This window comes from Moschus berezovskii, chromosome 18 (genome assembly GCF_049115385.1).
Source record: "Moschus berezovskii isolate FMDL1 chromosome 18, NW_MosBer_1.0, whole genome shotgun sequence".
In the NCBI taxonomy this organism is placed as follows: Eukaryota; Metazoa; Chordata; class Mammalia; order Artiodactyla; family Moschidae; genus Moschus; species Moschus berezovskii.
This window is the reverse complement of record NC_142477.1, coordinates 67,887,805-67,915,148: the sequence shown is the minus strand read 5'-3', so window position 1 is coordinate 67,915,148 and position 27,344 is coordinate 67,887,805. Positions and strand designations below refer to the sequence as shown.

At 40.9% G+C, this 27,344-nt stretch overlaps 2 protein-coding genes and 1 pseudogene across 2 annotated transcripts in view; all 3 read right to left on the bottom strand.

Moving 5' to 3' along the window:
* The window catches only part of MCCC2 (methylcrotonyl-CoA carboxylase subunit 2), a 78,847-nt gene extending 63,997 nt beyond the window's left edge, over positions 1 to 14,850 (bottom strand). The window contains exons 1-3 of the mRNA XM_055421893.2: positions 14,545 to 14,850; positions 10,355 to 10,421; positions 1,532 to 1,616 (exon numbers count right to left, since the gene is read on the bottom strand). Of these exons, the coding sequence (XP_055277868.1) occupies positions 1,532 to 1,616; positions 10,355 to 10,421; positions 14,545 to 14,673 (281 nt within the window). The 5' untranslated portion in view covers positions 14,674 to 14,850. The remainder of the gene's footprint in view (positions 1 to 1,531; positions 1,617 to 10,354; positions 10,422 to 14,544) is intronic.
* LOC148775009 (peptidyl-prolyl cis-trans isomerase FKBP2 pseudogene) lies at positions 4,799 to 8,653 on the bottom strand (annotated as a pseudogene).
* A 6,414-nt stretch (positions 14,851 to 21,264) lies between the features above and the next one.
* Positions 21,265 to 27,344, bottom strand: part of BDP1 (BDP1 general transcription factor IIIB subunit) — an 88,044-nt gene continuing 81,964 nt past the window's right edge. The window contains exon 39 of the mRNA XM_055421894.2: positions 21,265 to 24,191. Coding sequence (XP_055277869.2) covers positions 24,060 to 24,191 — 132 coding nt within the window. The 3' untranslated portion in view covers positions 21,265 to 24,059. The remainder of the gene's footprint in view (positions 24,192 to 27,344) is intronic.

Below are 27,344 nucleotides of genomic sequence, written 5' to 3'. Positions count from 1 at the left end.
TCTACAAAAGGAAGAATGTCTAAAACAAAATCTAGTTTGAACACTTTGGGGACTGACACAATACAGCCACACAAAGGAACACATTTATCTTTGAAGATATTGTACAGATGTACTTACTGGTATAGAAAGAGAACAGCACCTAACACTTACAAAGCACTGAACCACGTGCCAGCCTCTCTCCTAGCAGCTTCGGAAACACTAACTCAAATCGGTCCTCAGAACCACCTTCTGCTATAGATCCTACAAGGATCCCCACTGACGGATGAGGAAACTGAAACACAGCGATGAGGTCAGTTGTCTGAGGTCACACAACTACTAGTAGCTGGCTGAGCTGTTTTAACAAGCTCTTTAAGAGGGGACCAAGCTCTTCACCACTGTTATTATTCTCTCACGTAAATGCTCAAGATACATTAAGGACGGTGGGGGAGGGGGGAAGGGAGCTCACAAGATTCCATTTTTCTAAACAAACAAACAAAAAAGTGTGTTTGACCCACATTTGCATGAGAATAGTGTAGGTGTCAACGGTATATACACTAGTGTGTTAATGCGCACTAGGTGTTAACGCTGTTTGTCTCCAGGCTGGGCACGTGTGTGCATGTCCGCAGAAACAATACTTCCGGATCTTAACTTCTTTAACTGGTTCTGGCCCGTCTGCCCTCAAGCCCCACAGTCTACTCACACCCGTGGCCAGAATACCTTTTTAAAACATAAGTCAGGTAAGTCCTACCAAGTCTCCCCGTTTCTTTCAGAGTAAAAGTCCAAACTCTGACACTGACCTGCAAATGCGTTATGGATTTGACCCCATCTTCTGCTTCTCCCCGCTACACTGAACCTCCGCTCCCACGAGACGGCCTCCCGGGCCCTTCGGGACACCAGCATCTGTGACCCACTCCCGGCTCCCACCACAGAGACTTCGCACCGGCCGCTCCGTCCACCTGAAACCCTCTCTCCCCAGATGCATACAGCCCATCTCTCTCCACTCCTTCCAGTCTTTGCTCAAATGCTGCCACCTCAGCGAGGCCTATCCTAACCACCTCGTTTGAAACTGCAACTCGATCTTCACCTTTCTCTCTTGTAACGCTGGGTACCTTTTCTTTTTTTTTCCCATGACATGCATCACCTTCTAACACACTGTATAATTTGTGACATTTATCAATTATTTTCTGTCTCCTCCTGCTCCCCTGTAAGCTCCAGGAGGGCAAGGAACTTGGTTTGCTTTGTTCAGTGATGCATCGCTAGCACCTGGAATAGCACCTGACTTGAAGCAGCCTCGCAACAAACACTTGCTGCTGAAGCTTAGGTAAGAACCAGAATTTAAAACCATTTATTTCACAAAACTTTCTAAGACGGGAATTTCCTGGCGGTCCAATGGTTAAGACTCTGCACCTCACTGCCGAGGGCCTGGGTTCAATCCCTGGTTGGGGAACCAAGATCCCGAGAGCTGCACAGCACAGCCAAAAAAGAAGAAAACAACTGAAAAAGCACCATGGAACAGAGGACACCCCGAGCCAACACCTGGGCATGTACCAACCCTGGGTCCATCAGATTGTCAATTCTTTCTCTGGGCAACAGTTTTCCTCTTGATATGTGGCGTGCTCTGGCTTTCTCACCACCTCCTGTGATCAAAAACATGACAGACGAGAGGAATTCAATATACAATCTCCACTCAACTGAGTATCAGAAAAACACATAACACTCAGTGCAAAATACAGTACTTAAAAAAATTAACATATCCTATGAAAACCAGGCAATTTTTCATATCATTGAAACTGGAATTTTAAAAAGAATCAGTATAAGCCCACAGTATATTATACATTTTCTAAGTTCAGCAGTAATTACTTAAGGAAATAATGCAATACGTTTCTCTGCATTTCACACACTGCAAATACTGTCTCATCTCCACCACACTTATTACACCTCTTATAAATATCTAGCACTGTACTATATGCTCAATGAAATATGAAATGTTTCTAGCATCATCTGTACCAGGTAAAAAGCATTTTCTGACTTCCATAATATACACAACAAATCTTAGCTAAAGGTGCCACTCTGTGTGCGTGCTAAGTTGCTTCAGTCATGTCCAACTCTGCGATGCCATGGACTATAGCCCGCCAGGCTCCTAGTTCCATGGGATTCTCCAGGCAATAACACTGGAGTGGGTTGCCATTTCCTCCTCCAAGAGATCTTCTTGATTCAGGGATCGAAACTGAGTCTCTTATGTCTCCTGCATTGGTAGGTGGGTGCTTTACCCCTGGAGCCACCTGGGAACCAAGGTGCCACTAGTGGCCCATAACTTTTAAGGCCGTCAAACAGGAGAGAGTTGAACACATTACACAATAATTAAAACATCCCCTTTGGGGACTTCCCTGAGGTCCTGTGGTTAAGACTTTGTGCTTCCACTGCAGGGGGCATAGACTGGATTCCTGGCTGGGGGAACTAAGACTGCATGTCACAGTAGTGGGGCCAAAAGGAAAAAAAAAGTCCCCTCTCGTTACTATCCTGACTCAGAGATTGTCTTCAGTGTTTCCTGACTTTGCCCCAGACAAAAGGAAATTACAGTGACTGAAGAGTTCGCTGGGGTAACCAACCCGATGAGGCTGTTTGAGGTGAGGGGTGCACCAAGCCTCACCCAGTCTGAGAGCTGCCGGGCTCAGTACCTGGGGAACAGACACACCCCACCCTCAGCAAACCACAGTAACCGAGCAGCACAGACCATCATATTGCGCCTGAGTATTTTACCTTCACTGCTGCCTAAGAATTTCATCTTAACAAACTCCTTGTCCACTGAAATGTTTAGCTATTTTTAAAAATGATTTGTTTTTTTAGGTGAGAAAATACATTCATACAGATTTCAAAGAAGCCTCCAAGTAGCACAACTTTATTTTCAAATCAAGACTTTCCTGTATCTAAGGGGATGTTATATTTTTTTCTGAAGAGGTAGAGGGCTTATTTTTAAGACTAAGCCTGCCTTAAGGTAACCAAGAAGAACATATCATACATCTAATCTTTTAAAAAGAAAATAATTCTGGGAGGGAAAGATTTACAAGACAGTGTGAATTAAATCTAAGGGCTCTCCTCCCTTCTCCCAGCCCCAGGGAATTCAGAATTCCTAACTGAGGTATGCCTGGGGGTAGGAGAGACGGGGGGAACGGGAGGGTGACAAAGGGCAGAGGAAACTTCTGAGAATGACATTTTCATCATCATCTTGATGGCAGGGACAGTTTCACGGGAATATACATATGTCAAAACTCATCAAACTGTACACTTAAAATAATGCAGTTTATCACATGCCAGTTACACCTTAATAAAGCTGTTTAGAAATAATCACTAAAGAAAAGTGAGCCGAAGGCACTAGGAAGAAGCCCAAGCTTGGGAGGGGGTCTTGGAGCTGAGCGACATAAGTGTCCACTCAGTGGCTAACAGGAAAAGGGCAGCACGGGAGGGCGAGATGAAAGAGGTAAGAAAACAGACTTGCAGCTTTGTTTTTTTAAGTACGTAGACCAATATTATTCTTAATTCTGCCTAAACCTTGACTTTGCTTCAGAGCATCTAGTGAATTCAGATTTTATTAGGAAAAACCAGAAAGAGTGCTATCCTTGATATAAATTCTCAGGTCACAGACTTTATGTAGACCACAAAAAGACAGCACCTTAGTTTTCTAAACATTACTCTTAAAGATTTTTGCATTAATTATCTCCACTCTCACAGACTCAGAGCTGGAAAAGCCATGTTTTCCTTCAATCTCATTTACCATATTGCACTAAACATGCATTTTGTTCGCATTTTAACACTCCTAAAATCAGGAAGGCTTTTACAGTTTACAGCACCTTTTCATTGCTGTCAGCAGGGCAGTCGGGACAGAGCAGTCAGCCTCTGTGTGCTCAGCACAAATGCTTAACTGTGGTCACTTCAATGATGCTGTATGCATTGCTGGAGCTACAGACATGTGGTTTAATTTCCACTCCAAAGTGTTTTTAAAACTACACAACGTCCTTAAACAACAAAGTCCTACTGTATAGTACAGGGAACTATATTCAACATCCTGTAATAAACCATAATTGAGAATATGAAAAATGTGTATATATGTATAATTGAATCACTTTCCTATACAGCAGAAATTAACATGGCACTGTAAATCAACTATTAATAAAATAATATTTTTAAAAACTTACATAAGCTTTATCTTAAAGTCATTAAGAGGCCCTTGTTTCAGCCACCAGAAACTATTTGCATTTTTCTATATCAATAAAGTTATTACCCAGTTTTAGAAAAACTAAGCACTTTCGAATCTATCTAAACACTTACAGGCCTTCAGTTAACTTGTTAATCAAAATACTTAAGTTCTGGCTAGCACCAATAACACACCTGGGACAATCCTTGTTCCACCTATAGAAACGCAGTCGCTCCTAGCAATCCTATATGCTATATGTACTGTGCGTGCTTAGTCGTTGCAGTTGTGTCTGACTTTTTGCGACCCCATGGACTGCAGCCCACCAGGATCCTCTGTCCATGGAATTCTCCCAGCAAGAATACTGGAGTTGGTTGCCATGCCACCCTCCAGGGGATCTTCCCAACAGAGGGACAGAACCTGTCTCCCGCCTTGCAGGTGTATTCTTTACCACTGAGCCACCAGGGAAGCCCCCTACACGCTCTATGGGAACCCAAGGGGAGAGCAAACATGGTGCCCTGAGAAAAAATCTGAAATAAAGGTAGCAGTGAGGAGGAAGAAAAGAAAACAGAAAACGGGGGACAAGACGCCACTCATTATTGTCAACCTCTTTATTTATCACAAGTTCTCTTAGATGAAAACTTCAAGGGTCAACCTCCGAAGCAACTTGAAACACTGTCCTTTCCTCTTATCTGAAAATTATTTAGGAAATGTTATGAATTCAAAACTCAGGATATCTATACACGAGGCCAACAGGCACAAAAAAAGATGCTCAACACCAATAATGGTTAGAGGAATGCAAAACAAAACTACAAAGAACTGCCACCTCATACCAGTCAGAATGGCCATCATTAAAAAGTCTACATATAACAAACGCTGGAGAACATGTGGAGAAAACTCCTACTCTGTTGGTGAGAATGTAAATTGGTACAGCCACTATGGAAAACAGTACAGAGCTTCCTGAAAAAACTAAAAATAGAGTTGCCACGTGAACTAGCCATCCCACTCCTGGGAGACAAAATCATAATTCGAAAAGATACATGCACCCCTCTGTTCATAGCAATACTATTCACAATAGCCAAGAAATGGAAACAACCTAAATGGCCACTGACAGATGAATGAAGAAGATGTGATGGATACATATGTACACATATACACAACAGAATACTACTCAGCCATAAAAGAGAATGAAATAACGCCATCTGCAGCAAAATGAAGGGACCTACACACTGCCTCACTAAGTGAAGTAAATTAGAAAGACAAATACCATATATTACTTATATGCAGAGTCTAAAATATGACAAAAATGAACTTATCTATGAAACAAAAACTACCGCACAATTGAACTCATCTCACACGCTAGTAAAGTAATGCTCAAAATTCTCCAAGCCAGGCTTCAACAATACATGAACTACCAGATGTTGAAGCTGGATTTAGAAAAGGCAGAGGAACCAGAGATCAAATTGCCAACATCCATTGGAACATGGAAAAAGCAAGAGAGTTCCAGAAAAACATCTATTTCTGCTTTACTAACTATGCCAAAGCCTCTGACTGTGTGGATCACAATAAACTGTGGAAAATTCTGAAAGAGATGGGAATACCAGACCACCTGACCTGCCTCTTGAGAAACCTGTATGCAGGTCAAGAAGCAACAGTTAGAACAGGACACGGAACAATAGACTGGTTCCAAATAGGAAAAGGAGTACGTCAAGGCTGTATATTGTCACCCTGCTTATTTAACTCATATGCAGAGTACATCAAGAGAAACGCTGGGCTGGAAGAAGCACAAGCTGGAATCAAGATTGCCGGGAGAAATATCAATAACCTCAGATATGCAGATGACAATACCCTTATGGCAGAAAGTGAAGAGGAACTCAAAGGCCTCCTGAAGAAAGTGAAAGAGGAGAGTGAAAAGGTTGGCTTGAAGCTCAACATTCAGAAAATTAAGATCATGGCATCTGGTCCTATCACTTCATGGGAAATAGATGGGGAAACAGTGGAAACAGTGTCAGACTTTATTTTATTGGGCTCCAAAATCACTGCAGATGGTGAATGCAGCCATGAAATTAAAAGACGCTTACTCCTTGGAAGGAAAGTTATGACCAACCTAGACAGCATATTAAAAATCAGAGATATTACTTTGCCAACAAAGGTCCATCTAGTCAAGGCTATGGTTTTTCCCATGGTCATGTATGGATGTGAGAGTTGGACTGTGAAGAAAGCTGAGCACCGAAGAATTGATGCTTTTGAACTGTGGTGTTGGAGAAGACTCTTGAGAGTCCCTTGGACTGCAAGGAGATCCAACCAGTCCATCCTAAAGGAGACCAGTCCTGGGTGTTCATTGGAAGGACTGATGCTGAGGCTGAAACTCCAATAATTTGGCCACCTCATATGAAGAGTTAACTCATTGGAAAAGACCCTGATGCTGGAAGGGATTGGGGGCAGGAGGAGAAGGGGACAACAGAGAATGAGATGGCTGGATGGCATCACTGACTCGATGCACATGAGTCTGGGTGAACTCCAAGAGTTGGTGATGGACAGGGAGGCCTGGCATGCTGCAATTAATGGGGTCGCAGAGTCAGACACGACTGAGCAAATGAACTGAACTGAACCTAGAAGAAATGGCTTCCCAGGTAGCACAGGGGTAAAGAATCTGCCTACCAATGCAGGAGACACAAGAGACATGGGTTTGATCCCTGGGTCAGAAAGATCCCCTGGAGTAGGAAATGGCAATCCACTCCAGTATTCTTGCCTGGAAAATTCCATGGAAAAAGGAGCCCAGTGGACTACAATCCATAGGGTCACAAAGAGTTAGATATGACTGAGAACACACAATACAGAAGGACCTATATGAAGTTTACCCTCTTCACCTTTTTTTTTTTAATTCTCCCCTATATCCTTAAAGATAGAATGGGAGCAATTACTGCCATCTAAATGAGGTCTTTGCTTCACCTGGCCCCACACTGAGTTTCATATCTGCTTATTCATGTCATGGTAACTTTTAGAGGATTTACTTGATTTTGACACTAAACTGCTGCTGCTGCTAAGTCACTTCAGTCGTGTCCAACTCTGTGCAACCCCATAGACGGCAGCACATCAGTCTCCCCATCCCTGGGATTCTCCAGACAAGAACACTGGAATGGGTTGCCATTTCCTTCTCCAATGCATGAAAGTGAAAAGTGAAAGTGAAATCACTCAGTCATGTCCAAACCTCAGCGACCCCATGGACTGCAGCCTTTCAGGCTCCTCCGTCCAAGGGATTTTCCAGGCAAGAGTACTGGAGTGGGGTGCCATTGCCTTCTCCATTGACACTAAACTACTACAGTACAAAAGGCAGAGACCAATGTATTCTAAATGGATTTCTTTTATGGTTTTTTTCAATTAAGTTTGATTAATCTATTAAGTCAAAAGAAGACAGAAGTGTGTGCTTGGAGTAAATAATCCCTGTAATTCACAGACCCATTCTTGAGTCTCAAGTTACAAATGAGGTACTGAAAATGTTCAAAAGGGATTAAATAACTGGACCAAAGTGGCTTACTTATTAGAGTAACTACCACCCTCAAAATTCTACAAAGGATGAAAATACTGAGCTTATTTCTTCCCTAATACCTACACAAATGAATACACAATTTTAGATGATCTTTCTGTCCATCTGCCATTAATCAATTACATTGTCTCCATCCTTAAAAGTGCTCAGAAGAAAAAACATTAAAATTTTTTTTAAATTTAAACAGAAATCCATCAAGATTTTGCCAAATTATTTCACTAATGACTTCCACTCAAAGTCTGTCCTCTGAATGTGATAAGATCATATCCAGGAATACAACACCCTTAAACTACAGGTTGACAGACCAAACAGATTCTATCTATGAGGACACTGAAGAGAATTTTGGGGGGGGGGTGTTTTGGGGGGGTCTTACGGGTTTTTTTTCTTTCTTTAAACAGTCTGGTCCCTGATGGGGGCCTCACCACCACCCCTCTCCAGTTTGGCTCCAGTTCTGAATGTCGTTCGATTTTGAGCAGCTCCACCTCGAACACCAAGGTTGCACCACCTGGAATGTCTGGGGGAGCTCGCCGCCCTCCATACCCCTGTGGACTCACCAGCTTCCACTTTCCCCCCTCACACATCCCTAGCAGCACCTGGTCCCAGCCCTTGATGACCTGGCCTGTGCCCAAGGAAAAGACAGAGGGCTGGTTCTGGGGCAGGCTGCTATCAAACCGTGTGCAGGGCATCCCCTTTGCGCGATTTGATGGGACAGTGGTCTACCCGTTTCTTGACTCTGATCTGCAGCTTCCGTTGGCCCTCGGCCCTTGTGGCCATGACCAGGACGCTCAGGCAGATGGACAGTACTGTCAAGACCCAGCTCAGCCTCATTTCTCTCCTCGCTGTGCCCCCAGAGTCAGAGAATTCTTTTTAAATGAAGGCTATAAAATTCAAATAGCTCTTTCTCAGGTACTTTAATATGAGGACTCTTACTTTGGAAATGGCTGTTATTTCAAGTCACAGAGCCTTCTAAAGTAAATTATCATATATACCAATAAAGGCACAACAAAGTTGATGTAGTACTTACTTAAACATTAGCATTTTATATTCCTATTATGCAATTTCTTCCAAGAAAAAGAATGTCCACAATTTAAAAATAAAAAATGACAATTTACAAAGTTTTTAAGAAATCTCATTTCATTAGTAATAAACCCACACAGAAATTATTTCCAAATTATACAGCAGAGCAGAAAAAGCACAATTATGCAAAATACAGTATATAGTATGAATATGACTAATGAACAGAAAATGTTTTTAGTTGCTTCAAGTAAAACAAAAATTTCAGTGTGATCCTGTGATTGAAATAAAAACCTTATGAAGAAATAGTTTAAAATACTGATGAGGAAGTTCTCTGGTGCTCTAGTGGCTAGGATTTGGTGCTTTCACTGCCATGGCCCAGGTTCAATCCCTGGTTGAGAAACTGAGGTCCCACAAGCCACAAAGTGTGGACAAAAAAAAAAAAGAAATTTGATGAATCTGAATTTCTACTTTCCCCCAAATAATGGCAGTGCCACATGAGCAGAAAAATTGACCAAATACTAGGAAAAAATAAAATGTCTGCATGCCGACAAATGCAGGCTTTTTTTAATTGAAATATAGTTAAATAACAATATTGTGTTAGTTTCAGGTGTGCAGCAAAGTGATTCATTTATATATTTTTTTTCAGTTTATTTTCCATGATCAGTTATCACAAGATAGTAAATACTATTCTCCATGTTCAGTAAACGCACGCTGCTTATCAACTTTGTGTACATTAACTTTCTACCTGTTAATCACATACTCCTAATTCATCTCCCGCCACTTGCCTTTCCCTGAAGTTTGTTTCTCGTGTCTTTGTGCCTGTTCCTGCAGTCAAATGCTCTACCACTGACTAAACCTCCACGTCTGTTTCTGCTTTGTGTATAGACCCATTTGCATTATTTTTTCAGATTCCATATATAAATGATATTATATAATATTTATCTTTCTCTTCCTGACTTACTTCATTTAGTATGATATTCTCTAGGTCCATCCATGTTGCTAGAAATGGCAATATTCCATTCTCTTTTTATGACTGAGTATATATCCACAGGTGTATACATAAATACCACATCTTAAACCAATCACCTGTTGATGGGTATCTGGGTTGTTTCCATGTCTTTGGCTCTTGTAAACAGTGCTGCTATGAACACTAGGGAATTAAGAGTTTTCATCTTTTCCAGATAAAAGCCTAGGAGTGGGATTGCCGGATCATATGGTAACTCTATTTTTACTTTTTAAGGACCTCCACACTGTGTTACATGGTTTCCCTGATGGTTCAGGGAAGAATCCACCTGCCAATGCCGGAGATGCGGCTTCAATCCCTAGATGGAGAAGATTCTCTGGAGAAAGAAATGCCACCCCACTCCAGTATTCTTGCCTGGGAAATCCTATGGACAGGGGAGCCTGGTGGGCTACAGTTCCTGGGGTCGTAAAAGAGTCGGACACGAGTTAGCAACAACAACAACACACTGTCTTACATAGTGGCTGCCCCAATTTACATTCCCACCAACAGCAAATGCACAGTCTTGAAGAGTCAAAGTGTTGATGATACCAGTTTTTCTAAAATAAATAAAGGGACATCTTAATTGAAAGCATAAACTGAAGAGTAACTGAGCGCTTACCTAGTCTGATGTTCTGTGCTCGCTCATGGAGTTGATTTACCAGTGCTTTCATCTGTTCATAGTTTTCCTAAAACAGAAGCAAGGAAAAAGAGGGAGAGTATTATAGGAAATCAATGAAGGTGGTTTTTTTTTTTACCATAACGAGGGTTAAGGAGCACAGCATTAGATGCCAACCATATGTGGCCTCCACACTGGACCACTTCTATACTGAGCCAGCTCCAACATATAAAAAAGATTAGTTCCTGCCTCTCTGTCTTTGCTCAATGTCTTCTGCACTACCACGACCCCTCTCTAGTCCATCTATATAAATCTCACCCTCTATTTATTTATTGTCCACCCCTCAAGGCATGTGGAAGCTTAGTTCCCTGATCAGAGATGAAATGCTGAGTCTTAACCACTGGACTGCCAGAGAAGTCCCTTACAATCCCCTTTTAAAGCTTAATTCATATTCTATCTCATCTCCAACTTCATTTTTGGCTACTCCCACTCATGTTAACCACTTCCTTCCTTACACATCTGCTGAGCTTACCTCTATTTGTTTTACTTTGGGAATAGAAGCTCTTTGACGGTTAGAATGCCATCTTCTTTTTCTGTCCTATCAAATACTATTGTGAGGAGACACCAACCAATTCAGAAATACTCGTTTTTACACTCTGACAATTTACACTTAAAAACAAAGCCCAGGGGAAAACAGATCCTATTTTATGTTTTGATCAGAGGGAAATTCCCCAGTGGTCCAGTAGTTACGATTCCAGGCTTTCACTGCCCTGCCAAGGGCATGGACTCAAGCCCTGGTTAAGGAGCTAGGATCCCACAAACCATGAGACACCACCAAAAACTAGAAACATAAAAACAGAATAAAATAATCGCAGCCTGCTTTTCCAGATAAGTGTGGCCCTGTGACTAAATTCTAACCAATGAGTTAGAAGCAACAGTTGTCAGGTATGACTTCCAGAAAGACTCCTTAAAAAACAGGACAAGCAGGTGAGGGTGTCTTTTGCCCTATTCGCTCTTGTCCTCCCCTGTACATGGGACTCAGACCTCACAGCTGGACCTTAGCAGCCTTAAGGCAGACTGTCCTATTTAAAAGTCATCCTTCCCTCCCATCCGTGCCAAAGTTCACTGTGAGGTTACACTTTCCTACCCCACAATCTCTGAATCTGTCCACATTACGTGATTTGACAAGTGGAATGCATACAAAAGTGACGGTGTACCAACAGCAAGCAGAGGCTTTAAGAGGGACAGGTATTTCCACACTCTTTCCTCTTGTGCCCAGACTTCCATAATGAGAGCAGCATCCCACAGCAGCCACTGCCCCTTCATTCTGGGTCCTGGAATAAGAAACAAGTAGAGCAGGGACTTCCCTGGTAGTCTAGTGGTTAAGAATTAGCCTTTCAAAGCAGGGGATGTGGGTGCGATCTTTGGTTGGGGAACTAAGATCCCACATGCCACAGGACAACTATACCAGTACATAGCAGTGAAGACACAATGCAGCCAAAATTTTAAAAAAGAAAAGAAACAGTGTGGACCTGAATCTAACAGAGTCCTGGAGCAGAACTGCCAGCACCGACCCAAGTGCGAAAACTAAATACTTGTTTTTTTGAACACTAAAATCTTGGGATTGGTTGCTACTCAGCATTACTGAAGTAAAATCTAGCTAAAACAGATCATGAGATGACCTTGAGAAGAGGAGGCAAAGTAGCAAGAGCTAATACTTCTTGAGGGTTTATTGTACTTCAGGCACTGTCACTGTCTTGATAAATGAAACATACACCTAATCATTAATGCCACAACAGAGAAGTAAGTAATCAGTCCAAGATCACTCAGCTAACGAGCAGTAGAATTAGGATTTTAAACCAAGAGTCACTAGCTCAAGAATCTTGTTCTTAAAGCACAATGCCTCTTCTGCCCACTGAAAGGGCCACTGTTAACATTTCCTCCAGGCTTTTCCCCCCTATGGAGAAATGTTCCTTGTTTACTTTTAAATATATATGAAATACTAAACCAGTGCGTTTTCCACCACAGCGCAATTACTTCCCTACTCTAATTACTAGCGCACAGACTAAACCAGAACATAAAACATTTTACATAGAGAAAGAAATTATCATCTCAGGCTCATACTCCCTAACCCCTGACTAGCAGCCGCTATCAAAGACATCAGCCCAGACCTGACTTCAAAAAGACGGCAGACCAATAAGCTCCAGGAGCTCATTCCCTCACAGAGACATCAAAGAACAACCCCAAACTGACTAGCATAACCTTACAGGAGCTCTGGAGAACACTCAGAGGTCTACAGCAACCAAGAGAACACACCACGAAGAAGTCATATTTGATACGGTGGGAAACCCATTCTCTACTCTGCTGCTCCACCGATTACTCTACCATGTTCACAGCATCATGCCACTTCTCTACTTAAATATCTTAGCAAACAGACTGTAAACTGAAATCAAAACGTGGCTCCTACACGTGGCTTCCCTCTACCTGGCCACATAAGCAACCCCATTTACCCCATGAATTCCACACCCTGGCCAGGACTTCCAAGTTCTCACTCCCACTAACTGCTTTCATAATTTAGAACCTATGTTCTCATGACTTCTTTTGGTTGTATCGGCCCATTCTCCATCCTGAACCTGGACAGTTCTTACTCCACTCAAGAGCCAACTCACTCATTACTTCCTATTTTTCTGCAACCACTTTCTAGGCTTTAGACACCCCTCATCACAATGCACTGCTTTCTTGTCTATCTCCCCGACAAAAATATGATTCCATTCTTGCACATCTATTCCAAGTACTTAAATAGTGGCTTCCCTGATAGCTCAGTTGATAAAGAATCTGCCTGCAATGCAGGAGACCCCGGTTCAATCCCTGGGTCGGCAAGATCTGCTGGAGAAGGGATAGGCTACCAACTCCAGTATCCTCAAGCTTCCCTTGTGGCTCAACTGGTAAAGAATCCACCTGCAGTGAGGGAGACCTGGGTTCGATCCCTGGGTTGGGAAGACCCCCTGGAGAAGGGAAAGGCTACCCACTCTAGTATTCTGGTCTGGAGAATTCCATGGACAATATAGTCCACGCAGTGGCAAAGAGTGGGACACGACTGAGCGACTTTCACTTTCTAATAGTGCCTAAATCACAATAACCACCTAATGTTTCTGAATGAAACATTCTCTCTTGATCCCAGGAAATGTAAAAACTTCTGGAAGTCTCTCACTGGATATTGCTTCTGCCTCAGTCTGCTGATTTTCTTTCAACCTATTTGCTTTTCCAAAGGGAGGAATTATTTAATATGCCTTTTCTGGGGACTTCCCTGGTGGTCCAGAGGTTAAGAATCTGCCTGCCAATTCAAGGGACATAGGTTTGATCCCTGGTCCGGGAAGATCTCACATGCTGAGGGGCTACTAAGCCCGTGCCCAGGGTAGCCACAGAGTCCCCATAACAACTGAAGCCCAAGGCCCCAGAACCTGTGCTCCCCAAAAACAGAAGCCACAGCAAGAAGCCCACGCACTCCAATTAGAGAAAGCCCACTAGCAGCAAGGAAGCCTCAGCACCGCCAAAACTAAACAAATTTTTTTAAAAATAAATAAAATGTATCTCCTGAAAGTTATCTGCACAACTTTAAAACCATGGGATAGACTGAAAATTTCCAGCTGATATTTCATAAACCAGGAGTTGATTGTGTGGCCTGTGGCACCTCCAAATTCCAAGAAAAGCTATTTAAATACAAGCATTTTCCATTAACATAACCAACTATCTCAACCACAGACCAGGGTTAGCTGTGTTCGGCCAGTGGTTCCCAAAGCTAGCTGCCTCCAAGGCCTTTGCCTCTCCTCACCCTCAACCTAATTAACCATTCAAACACCAAGACCTCACCCTGGAAGACCAAATCGGCCCAGGATGAGACTTAAGGCGGCTGTAACTCGAACAAGCTCCCGGGGAACCACTGGTTTTGAGAACCACTGATTTTACAGATACAAAGGACAGTGCCAGTGCTAAAAGTGAACTAAAATGTATCTGATTTGTTTTTTGTTTCAAACTTCACCGCCTCCTAGTGCGTCCCAGAATCATGACTGCGGATCCAAAGAAAAGAGGCGCTACTGTTAAAAGTAGCCTACCCTCCATGCTTCCCAGTCCGTCCAACACCTTGTCCCTTCGGTGAAGAGGAATCACTGACCCGGAGCGCTCACCCACCCTACCTGGTAGATGGCAGAGTTCGAGTCCGGTGGGGTGCCCAGGGTGGCCACGGAGTCCCCATGATAGGAACGCAGCGCTGGGGCAGCGGCGCGGGCGCACGGCCGCAGGGCTAATCTCAGAGCGGCCCACATGGCAGCAGGCACAGAGGCAGGAAGCTGCGTGAGAGAGCGGCCTGCGCCGATTCGGAGCGGAAGCTTTCCCCGCCGACTCCCCGACTTCGGGATACACCTCGGCCCAGATCCTTGCTGTCCCAACTCGCCAGAAACCTCCGGGATTCTCCGGTCAGCCTAGGCACGTGTCGGCGAACGCGGCCCCTGATTGGTCGACGTTGAGGACCACGCCCCCCGAACTCAGCCAATGAGGGGCAGAGATGCAGCCTCGCGAGGCCGGGCCCCTTCCGAGCCCTTGAGCTCTGCGAATCCCAGGATGGAGCTGCGGCTGAATTTCTTTGCTTGTCTTGGTGCTTCTTCTCCGTGCTGTTTTCTTCTTCCCCTACTGCTAGAAAGGGTATTCCGGGACTTGAAAAAGATTATTCTTATATGAGAGCTGAAAACAGAACAGGCTTATAAAACTGTCCTAAGAAATTAAACTCTTTAAAGGAGATAACCATCCATTCAACAAATATTTCTTCAATGTGCCCTATCAGGTGCTCTTTTGGAGCTGGGGATACACTGGAGAACAGGCCAAACGTCCTCTTTTATAAAGCGGAGAGAACATAAACAGTAAATTAAAAATTCCAGTAGTGATAAAGTACATCTTGCTGCTAAGTCACTTCAGTCGTGTCCGACTCTGTGTGACCCCATAGACGGAAGCCCACCAGGCTCCCCCGTCCCTGGGATTCTCCAGGCAAGAACACTGGAGTGGGTTGCCATTTCCTTCTCCAATGTGTGGAAGTGGAAAGTGAAAAGTGAAAGTGAAGTCGCTCAGTCGTGTCCGACCCTTAGCGACCCCACGGACTGCAGCCTACCAGGCTCCTCCATCCATGGGATTTTCTAGGCAATAGTACTGGAGTGGCTTGCCATTGCCATCTCTTAGATGTACGATTATAACGTACTTCTAAAACGTAGCCTATAACGAGTCAGTTCGGTTCAGTCGCTCAGTTGTGTCCGACTCTGCGACCCCATGGACAGAAGCACGCCAGGCTTCCCTGTCCATCACCAACTCCCAGAGCTTGTTCAAATTCATGTTCAGCGAGTCGGTGATGCTATCCAACCATCTCATCCTCTGTCGTCCTCTTCTCCTGCCTTCAATCTTTCCCAGCATCAGGGTCTTTTCCAGTGAGTCAGTTCTTAACATCAGGTGGCCAAAATATTGGAATTTCAGCTTCAGCATCAGTCCTTCCAATGAATATTCAGGACTGATCTCCTTTAGGATGGACTGGTTAGATCTCCTTGCAGTCCAAGGGACTCTCAAGAGTCTTCTCCAACACCACAGTTCAAAAGCATCAATTCTTCAGCACTCAGCTTTCTTTAAGGTCCAACTCTCACATCCATACATGACTACTGGAAAAACCATAGCTTTGACTGGACAGACCTTTGTTGGCAAAGTAAGGCAAAGTTGCCTATAACAGATCTGGGTGAAAAAGTGAAAAAGCTAGCTTAAAACTCAATGATAGGGCCTACATGGGATCTCATTGTTAAAAATGGCTCACAAATAAAAGTCACAGTGACCCATGAAACTGACCACATTGCTCAAGTGACATCCTGTTTTAGCTTCTGGCACTCTTTGCAAGATTAAGTGACCACCCTACCATTGAACACCTTTGGCTTTCTCAAGACTACCTACCGTCAAACTCCAGCTGCAGACTAAAGATAAACTAACCAGCCCCTGAGGGGACCCAGTTTCCCGCCTGGAGGGTGTAAGAGGGACCCACCAGAAGGGAAGGGGCTGGTTCTTCTCAAGGGCCAGTCACTCTCTTGTTTCCCTTTAATAAACTTTTCTTTGCCTGGATGGCCAGCTCATTTTCTTTTTCTCCGCACTCGCCTCACATTCAACATTCAAAAAAACCAAGATCATGGCATCCAGTCCCATCACTTCATGACAAATAGATGGGGAAAAGATGGAAACAGTGACAGATTTTATTTTCTTGGGCTCTAAAATCACCGTGGATGGTGACTGAAGCCATGAAATTAAAAGATGCATGCTCCTTGGGAAAAAAGGTACGACAAACCTAGACAGCATATTAAAAAGCAGAGCCATCACTTTGCCGACAAATGTCCATCTAGTCAAAACTGGTTTTTCCAATAGTCATGTACAGATGTTAAAGTTGGACCATAAAGAAGGCTGACCACCAAAGAACTTTCAAACTGTGGTGTTGGAGAACACTCTTGAGAGTCCCTTGGACAGCAAGGAGATCAAACCAGTTAATCCTAAAGAAATCAAACCTGAGTATTCATTGGAAGGACTGATACTGAAGCTCCAATACTTTGGCACCTGGTGTGAAGAGCTGACTCACTGGAAAACACCTGATGCTGGAAAGATTGAGGGCAGGACGACAGAGTGGGTGACAGAGGATGAGATGGCTGGATGGCATCACCGACTCCATGGACATGAGTTTGAGCAAACTCCAGGAAAGAGAGGACAGGGAAGCCTGGTGTGCTGCAGTCCATGGGTTCGCAGAGAGACACAACTGAGTGGCTGAGAACAACAATCTGAGCTTCCTCACAATTTCTCACACACTGGACAATGAGAAAAAAATTATCTTAGTCCACTTAGTCTTAGATTTATTTTGAGATAATTTTTGAATACAATGTTAGCTTCATTCTTTGGTATGTGGATATCCAGTTTTCCCAACATCTTTTGTCATAAAGACTGTCCATTCTCCATTAAATAGTCTTGGCACGCTTGTAAAAAATTATTTCATACGCAGTGGTTTATCTCTGACTTTGTGTTATATTCTAGGTCCTGTATGTCTGCCTTTTATGTTAAAACCACAATTTTTTTTCTTACTGTAGCTTTGTAGTAAGTTTTGAAATCATTAAATGTAAGTCTTCTAGCTTTATTCTTGTTCAAGTTTTTTTTTACTATCTGGGAATCTGTTAGATTCCATATTAACTTTAGAGGTATATTTTTCATTTCTGTCAAAAAAAATCTCAGAATTTTGATACAGACTGGACTGAATCTATTGATCACACTGGGTAGCACTGACATCTTAACAGTATTAAAGTCTGCCAATCTATGAAAATGGGATGTTTCCATTTATGTCTTCTTTAATCTCTTTCAGCACTGTTTTTTAGTTTTCATTGTGCAAGTCTTTCACCTCCTTGGTTAATTTCTATTTGGTTATTTTTGAGGCTGCTGTACACGGAGTTACTTTTGTAAGTTACCTTTCAGTTTGGAGATTATTGGCACATAGAAATGCAACCGATTTTAAAAAACATTTGGCTGCACCGTGTCTTCGTTGTGACACATGGGACCTCCCCTGTTGCACGCAGCGTCTTTAGTCCCGGTGTGCAGGGCTCTAGGGCTCTTCCTTGTGGTGCATGAGCTTCTCTAGTTGTGCCAAACAGGCTCCAGAGTAGTTGCAAGCGTGGGCTTAGTTGCCCCCACAGCATGTGTGGTCTTAGTTCCCTGACCAGGAATCAAATTCGTACCCCCTGCAGTGGAAGCACAGAGTCCTAACCACTGGGCTGCCAGGGCATTCCCTAATGAGAAATTATTAAAAGGATGGGAAAACAATGTTTTAAAGAGATGAGATACTCTGTTACCCTTTAAATTTATTACATAAATGAGAAGTTAGCAAATGTTTCCCAGTAGCATTAAATTTTATTACTTAATACAGTATTAAGTGCAGTAACACTTAATAACAGGATCTTCTATCTTCCTTGGGGCATATAGGATTTTTGGTTGCAGCCCTCAGGATTTTTGGTTGCGGTATGTGGGATCTAGCTCCCTGACCAGGGATGGAACCCAAGTCCCCTGCAGTGGGAACTAGGAATCTAGCCACTAGACCACCAGGGAAGTCCCAATAACTGAGTTTCTAAGTCTGTTTTCTAAAAACAAATAGCATTCCTATATATATTCTTTTTTAAAAGGCTTGCTTTAATAGTTCCAAAGGCTAGGTAAGACTGTGGAATATAGAAAAAACACTTCCTAACTTTTTTTTTTTTTTTGGCCTTGCCACATGGCCTCAGCAGTGAACTTTCACAGAGTTACAACCACTGGACTGCCAGGGAATCCCCATTTGCTAAAATCTTAATTGCAATACAAAAATCAACTGTTTCTCTAAGTTCCAGCAATAAACATACAAATAAAAACAGGCATTTAAAAATACCATTTATAAACATGTCAAAGAACATCAAGTACTTAGAAAAATAAATCTAGGTTTTTATACACGAGAAATAAAAACGTGTCTACCAAAAGATTTATACAAGAATATTTATAGTAGCTTTATTCAAGAGGTAAAATTCAGAAACAATCAGTAGGAAAATGGATAGACAGTTATGGTATATTCACATGTGGTCCAGGCATAAAATGGAATACAACTTAGCAACAGGGAGCCACTAACACACGACAAAATTAATGAGTCCCAAAAACATGTTGAGCAAAAGTAACCAGACACAAAGGAATACGTAATAGAGAGTTCAAGGTCAGGCGAAAGTAATCTGGGTGGGTGGCAGTGGGAAAAAGGCTTAAAGGAACTTCCTGGGAGGATGAAAACATTGCCTGTTTTGTAGGGTGGTTACACAGGTGTTTACATTGTCAGTATTCAAACTGAATACTTAAGATCTATGTACTTTCTGTTCAGTTCAGTCGCTCAGTCGTCTCCGACTCTTTGCGACCCCATGCCAGGCCTCCCTGTCCGTCACCAACTCCTGGAGTTCACTCAAACTCATGTCCATCGAGTCGGTGATGCCATCCAGCCATCTCATTGTCTGTCGTCCCCGTCTCCTCCCGCCCCCAATCCCTCCAAGCATCAGAGTCTTTTCCAGTGAGTCAACTCGTCGCATGAGGTGGCCAAAGTATTGGAGTTTCAGCTTTAGCATCAGTCCTTAATGCAAATTATGCCCTAAAAATATTCATTAGAAAAAACTGTTGATTCAAAATTATGAACTAAGTCAAAGGAGGACTCAGATTTTGTGACTTAATTGTGCACATTTGTTAGTCTGAAGCATCGACTTCTGGCCTTCTCTCTATGGGTTTTGTGACCAACAAAGTCACTTCTTAAAAGGAACTTTAACTTGTCTCCAATAGAAGTAAAAATTGAGAATATCTCCCCCCAACACACACAAAGGGGAAACAAAAATACAAGGAGAGATAAGGGGTGAGGAGGGGTGAATAGAAAATAGCAGAGAAAAGATAACTTAGGGAACCACTAAAGGAGATTTAAAAATCTGATTTATAGGAATTTCAGATAGCATAACAGTGAAAATGGAAGAGAGAAATTATCAAAGTAATAATGCAAGAATATCTGCCAGAAGGGAAGGAAATGGGTTTCCCATGACATGAATGTGGGGGCAGGAAGAGACGGGGGGGGGGGGGGGGGGGTGGCATTGTCATGCACAATGGTGGTGGTGCAGTTGCTAAGTTATATTTGACTCTTTTAGGACCCCAAGGACTGTAGCCCACTAGGCTCCTCTGTCCATAGGATTTTCCAGGCAAGAATACTGGAATGGGTAGCCATTTTCTTCTCCAGGGTATCTTCCTGACCCAGGCACTGAACCCAAGCCTACTGCTTGGAAGGCAGATTCTGTACCACCGAGCCACAGGGAAGCCCACTATGCAGAGTACAGAGTCAGCAAACATGTAAACGGCAGCCCACATTCAAAGGATAGGGAGTCAGAATGGCAGCAGACTTTTTAAATACTGAAGACCAGAATACAATCAGAGGATGATTCTGAAATGAAATGGAAATTATTTTCAAATTATTCAAGAATCCCACATAGAGCCCAACTAAGTGAGAGAATAGTAAAAAAGAAACTCTCAGACATGCAAAGTCTCAAGTTACATAATCATCCACATACCCTTCTGCAGTAAATAGGGGAAGATATACTTCTCCAAATCAAATCAAGAAAAACAATGAGATGGGCTCCAGAAATAGGGAGTCCAAACCAGAAAAGGGTAGGGGACTCACAAGGGAAGTCCCAGCATGGCAACTGTGCTGCACATGGAGACCTGTGAAGACTCAGTCGAGATGAAAGCAGGAAGGAAGATTTTCATAAGTTTTCCAGGAGCAGGGTGGTAGGGGGGTGGGGGAGGAGGGGGAAGAAAAAGGAAATAATTTATCTGACAACTTGACTATGTCAAAAAGTATAAATTTATATATAAAGTATAAACAGACTTGCTGGAGGGTATGGAAGGTTAAGCTACAGGTTCAAAAACAAACCCAAAGCAAATGAAAAAGTGAAATAATTCTTAACTGCAAGAAAAACACAGAGCTGTACCAGAAAGGAAATGTCACCTTAGTTCATTAGGTGGTAGAGCACTGAATAATTACCATTAATACAATACAAATACTGAGTATGAAAACCCAAATTGTGATTAACATATTGGGAGAAAGCAGTAAAAGACTGGGGATGAGTTTTAAGAAAATAAAAAATCCTTTTATACGAGACAAAAAGTATAAAAGTCTGGTCAGACAATGTCAGAAGTCTAGGTTTTTTTATATCCGTAACTGAAGTTTCCCATTTGCCTTTCTCTCCAGAAAAAAAAAAGAGTAAAAGAGGCTGAGTTCTTTTATCTAAAATTTCATTGCATGAGGAGCAAACAAAAAAGTAAGCAACTTTTCATATGTCCCAAATGTGGGGAAAGTCTATTCTTTATTCTTGCAAAATCAAAATAATATCCTTCATAGCATAAATGAAAGAAAAAATTAACTCTTCCAATTATACTGTATCTTTGTGAAAGTATAAACTATACTTCTAAGACTATTTTTCGTTCACTAACACATTAATATCTTTATTGTCATTTGAAAAAAGGATACAACAAATAATATAAAATAACTTTTATTTACATAATTTACATCTACAGAATATAACTGCTTTCTTTAGAACAAGAAAATTTACAATGAGAGATATTGCTTTTTGTCAAAGACTTCTTCAAGCAAGACAGTACACATGGTGACCTATGTTTCAGAAAACATGGTGGTAAGCAGTGGATATCCGTATTTTTATCTGTTCCTCAATCATTTACCAACAATTAGGCTTTTAAGTCATCATGTTGATCACTTGCTGAGATATAAGTGTTCAGGAGGAAAAGTCAAGAAAAAAATAAAGACCTTTAATCATATTTCTTTGAAAATTTATAAAATACAAATTCTTCACATGATCTTTATATGAGGCAGATTAAACACAGGTGTGAACAAGTCTTTCCCCCTTGTAAGGTAAATACACTGATTTTCTTTTTCTAAGAGTAGCTTTAAGGATATAACAGTGGGAGAATTTAGCTGACTTGATTTTCTAATGCAATGAATGCCCAAAGATAAAATTATCCTTTATACAGTAAGAAGTTACGTCTTCCACAAAATTAACTCACTGTAGATGAACAAGAAACAGATGTTAACAAACTTAAAGTGATATTAAACAAGGGATAAAATCGTAGTTTAGCTATGACAACCTAACACCTAAACTAACATGAACTAAAGAAACCTTTTCAGAATATGAGACTTTTAAAATCTATAAAAATGGCATTTAAAATAGCAATGTGACTTACGACCATGATTTTTGTAACATATTAATCACATGAAATAAATAAATGCATATCTATAGAGAATTTCCTTATAAATCCTCCTTTATGACAAAAAAGTTTAAACGGTAAATTTCACTATAAGGCAATGAATAAGAAATATTCTAATATCAATTGTTTTAATAAATTAGGATTACTGTTATACTTGCCAAGCCAAATCCAACTTTACTAGTGAACCTGAAAACTGGTCACCATTTTTTTCAATTTACAAACATAATTAGACATTAAAATATCTTCCCAACTGAAATACTGATTTCATAATGCAATCAACAGTTTTAATTGTTAGGCACAACTCATAATTCCAGTGACAAATATCTCATAGCTAATGACATCAGCACCTTAAGGTAAGAACACTACTGTCTAATGTGGGGGTCAATCCATCTATGCCCATCATACAAGTACTGTCTGTGGTTGTTTTCATACTGAAATGGCAGAGTTGAGTAGTTACCACAGAAGGCATCTGGTCCACGAATTTGAAAATATTTTTGCAGACAATGTTTCTGATTCCTGATCCAAGGTATTATCAACCCAGAGGGCTTTTCATATAAAAGAATAACTCTGTTTTTTCAGAAGTTTAATTTCAACCCCAAAGATTTGCTTGGGTGGATAAAGGAATTACCTATGTAAATCACAAAATCTCAAAATTTAAACCCAACCCATAAATTCATATTGATGATAATCACTGACTTAATAAAGGCTTATTGTCATCTTATTTTCTGTTTTTAACATCTCAATTATGTTCTGTCCATAAAGACCTACATACTTAGGTCCTTAAGGAGAATTTAATGGGGAAAGAAAACAAGAAATTGTTTTTTAAAAAAGGAATGTGTGTATGTGAGCATATGTTTATGTAATGGAGACTGAGTTTTGTATGGAAATTTGCCTCACAAATAAGGTTAAGGTTTTTTTTTTCCCATACAAATCCTGAGATTATCTAAGAAATAAGAAAAACAAAAAATTCACAGTACAAAGTCAATATACTGAACTATGAGAAAAAAATGTATTCAAACATATATACTATCCAAATACTTTAGTTATATCACTTTAAATATCTTTAAAATTAAAGAGGGAAAGGAGACAAACATAAATTTGTTAATGCCTTCTTTACCCATAATCTCAGGGGTAAAAAATTAAAACTGAATATTCTTTTAAATAAAAAATTTAAAAATAAATAAGCTTTTTGATGTTTTATCTTTATAAATAGTAAGTTTAAATACTAGTTCTTCAATTAGGACTAATGTTACATCAATATGAATTAGAAAAATACACATTTTTCAGTCAAATAGATGATAATAGAAAAGTTTTTAACAGTTACCATACTAAACTGGAGTTTCACAATTTCCTTTCATATATTTAGAGGCAAATGAAAAGGCTTTCACCATACTAAAAAACCAAAATAAAACACCCAAACCCCCCAAAATCCTAAAACAAAAACCCCTAAGCAAACACAAAAAAACCTTCACAAAAGGTTCGCTAAACATACAATCCACTTCCAAATACATCAGCACTGTGATTACACAGACATTATCCACAACATTCGAAGATGTTCATGTGTGTTCAATACAGAAAGAGTCAAAATGTAAACAAGACCTGTTATTTCTGTCTGAGAAAGCAGTCTTAACTGGTGAATATTTCCAAAATGCTGAGCCAATCAGAATAAAAAGGACCCCAGCAATGTTTTTCACTGATTATAAAAGCTTCAAATCAAGCTGAATAAATACTCAAAACCAACCTAAAGAAAAACTGCCAGTGATGCGTCTTTCTAAATACTGCTTCATTGATATAACTGATTCTGGAAATCCTAGACTTAAAAAAAAATTTTAAAGGCGATTTTCTACTCTGTTTCATCCACTTCAATAAAGATATCGTTAAAGAAATATTCAGAGACTGTGACGGGCTCCTCTTCAGGTACCCGGTTTTGGCCACCTTTACATTCTCCTTTCGGTAAGGGACGATTACAAGAAACCTAAAAAGATAATAAAAATAAGTATGCAGTATAACATTTATATTGATAGTGGTAGTCTAAATTGATACCTGTTTGAAAAGCAATGTAGCAATAAGTACTCATACTTACTCAGTCTCTCAGCAATGTATGACTCTTTGCGACCCCACGGACTGTAGCCCACCAGGCTCCACTGTCCATGAAATTTTCCAGGCAAGAATATTGGAGTGGGTTGCCATTTCCTACTCAGGGGATCTTCCTGACCCAGGAATAGAACCTGTGTCTCCTGCACTGGCAGGCAGATTCCTTATCACTATAAGAGCTTTAAATATGTTTATACTCACTGACCCAATAATTTAATTTCTGTGCTGTTATATTAAGGAAATAATCCTAAACATAGTAAGAGATAACTTTTGCAGCATTAGTTATAATAATAAAATTGAAATCAGCAAATATACAAAACTAGACATAACTAGATTAACTGTAATGTACACATTTATTACTTCATTCAAATTTCTGTGAAAAAATTAATAACAGAAAATATAACACTACTAAATCTAAACGAATACATTTTAATGACCAAAATAGGACCCATGAAACAGAACGGTACATAAGGAAATATCACAAATCAAAGCAATTCTATCAAAAATTAGCATACTTATAAATCTAGAAAAATTAAAATGGCATGGTATTGGCACAGGAACAGACATGCATATCAATGAAATAGAAGACTAGAAATATCCCTAATACATATGGATGGAAATTTAGTACCTGATATAAGTGATATTTCAAAAAAAATTTGAGAAAAGGTGGATAATCCAATAAATAATATTGGACAACTGTATAACTATCTCACAAAAAGGAAATCAGACCTATTATACTTCACCACTACAAGTTCTAGATGGATCAATAAACTTAAATGTAAAAACATTTTTAAAAATCGACTATAGGGGCTTCCCTGGTGGCTCAGTGGTAAAGAATCCACCTGCCAATGCAGGAGACACAGGTTCAATCCCTGGTCCAGTAAGATCCTACATGCCATGGGACAACTAAGCCTGTACACCACAACCACTGAGCCCACGCAACACAACAGCTAAAGCCCATGAACTCTAGGCCCGCACCCTGCAACAAGAGCTCAGCACATGAGAAGCCCGCAGACTACAACTAGAGAGCAGCCCCCGCTCCGCCATAACTAGAGAAAACCCTGTGCAGCAACAAAGATTCAGCCGAGCCAAAAATAAAATTAATTTTTAAAAATCTACTATAAAATACCATAGGAAAATGGTTTATAATCTTAGGGTGGGGGAGAGAATGCGAAGGAATGACATGAAAGCCAGAAACCACAGCAGATTGACAAATTCATGTACATAAAAATAAAAAATACCTGCATGGCACAAACCACCATATACAAAATCAAAAGATAAATGCCACAGATGGACAAAAAACTGTAACCTGTATCACAGACACATGTGTTCATTAAATCTATGAAGAAGATAAAAAATGAACCACATTAATAATATACTATTGTGAGGGAAAAGGCTCTCTCATACATTGCTGCTACGAACTGAAACTGATATAATCCCTATGGAGGATAATCAGGCAGTGTCTGTCAAAAGAATAATCATTCCTTTAGACCAGCAATTCTATTTCTAGGAATTTAACCTATAAATGTGAAAAATGGTCTGTTCATAAATGAGTTGTTAGTATACTGTTTGAAATAGCAAACGATTAGGAATAACTTAAATGCCTATGTGTGAGACCAGTATCACTCGATGGTACACCCAGACACTGGAATATTACATAATCATTAAAAACAATGAGGGTACTTATTCCTGAAAAAAAAGGAAAATTTATATCTACACAAAAAGGTGCATGGAGAAGTTCACAGCTTTATTTGTAATAACAAACTCTGAAAACCACCCAGATGTCCTTTGGTGGGTAAACAGATAAACAAAGCTGGTACATCCATACTATGAAACACTATCCAGCAATGAAAAGGAACAAACTGTTGATACGTAAAACCACCTGGATGACTCATTACTGAAGAGACACCAATCCCAAATACATGATTCCACTGATAAAACACGCTTGGGATGACACCCTTTAAAAAAGAAATACACAGTTGTTTTGCTTATTTGGCTGCCCCCAGTCTTAGTTACGGCACATGGGATCCTCAGATGCAGCGTGTGGACTCTTAATCGTGCGCGCAGGATCTAGGTCCCTGACCAGGGATCACACCAGGGTCTCCCAGCATTGGAAGCACAGTCTCAGCCACTGGACCGCCAGGGAGGTCCCAGAATACGGTTATGGAAACCAGGTTGCCAGAAAATAAGGAGACAGTGGGGGCGGCAGGGAAGTGGGTGTGTCTACAAAAGGGCTAAACAAAAGAGCCCTCTAGTGACAGAACTGCTCTGTGTCTTGACTGGCGTATGTCGGTGTAGCGGCTGTGATCCTGGAGGAGAGTCTGGTAAGATGTTGCCCCTGGGGAGAACTGAGTGAAGGGGAGACGGGGTCCCTCCGTGTGGCTGTTTATAACTGCACGTTATAACTCCATGATAATCTGTAATTATCTCAAAATAAAAAGTTAACAATTCAATTTTTTTTAAAGAGAGCAAAGGACTTCCCTGGTGGTCCAGTGGCTGGGACTCTGTGCTCCCAATGCAGGGGCCCAGGTCCAATCCCTGGTCAGGGAATGAGTTCCTACATGCTACAACTAAAGATCCCGCGTGCTGCAACAAAGATCTGGTGCAGCCAAATAAATACATAAATAAAAATAAATCTTTTTTTAAAAAAAGAGAGAGAGCAAGAGAGAGAAGGAAGCCTTTTATCTACTGTTTTGTAATGTCTCCAAGTCACACTGCTACATGAGAAAAGCAAAGAAGAGGTGCTATGCCATTATGTAAAAAAAGAAGAAAAATGTTTATATTTGTATATATTAAAATGTCTCTGGAAAAGTAAACCAAAATATGATAATACCACATACCCGCAGAAAGGAGGAACTACAAAGCTAAAGGACAGATGTGGGAAACATTTTACTATAAACTCTTTTGTAGGTTATGCATTTTGAAACATGTGGAATATGTTAGTCAAAAAAACAAAGTAGCAAGTTGAGGATAATAGTTACATTAAATTCTTGCCTCACACTATATACCAAAGTCAATAACCATGAATAGAGTT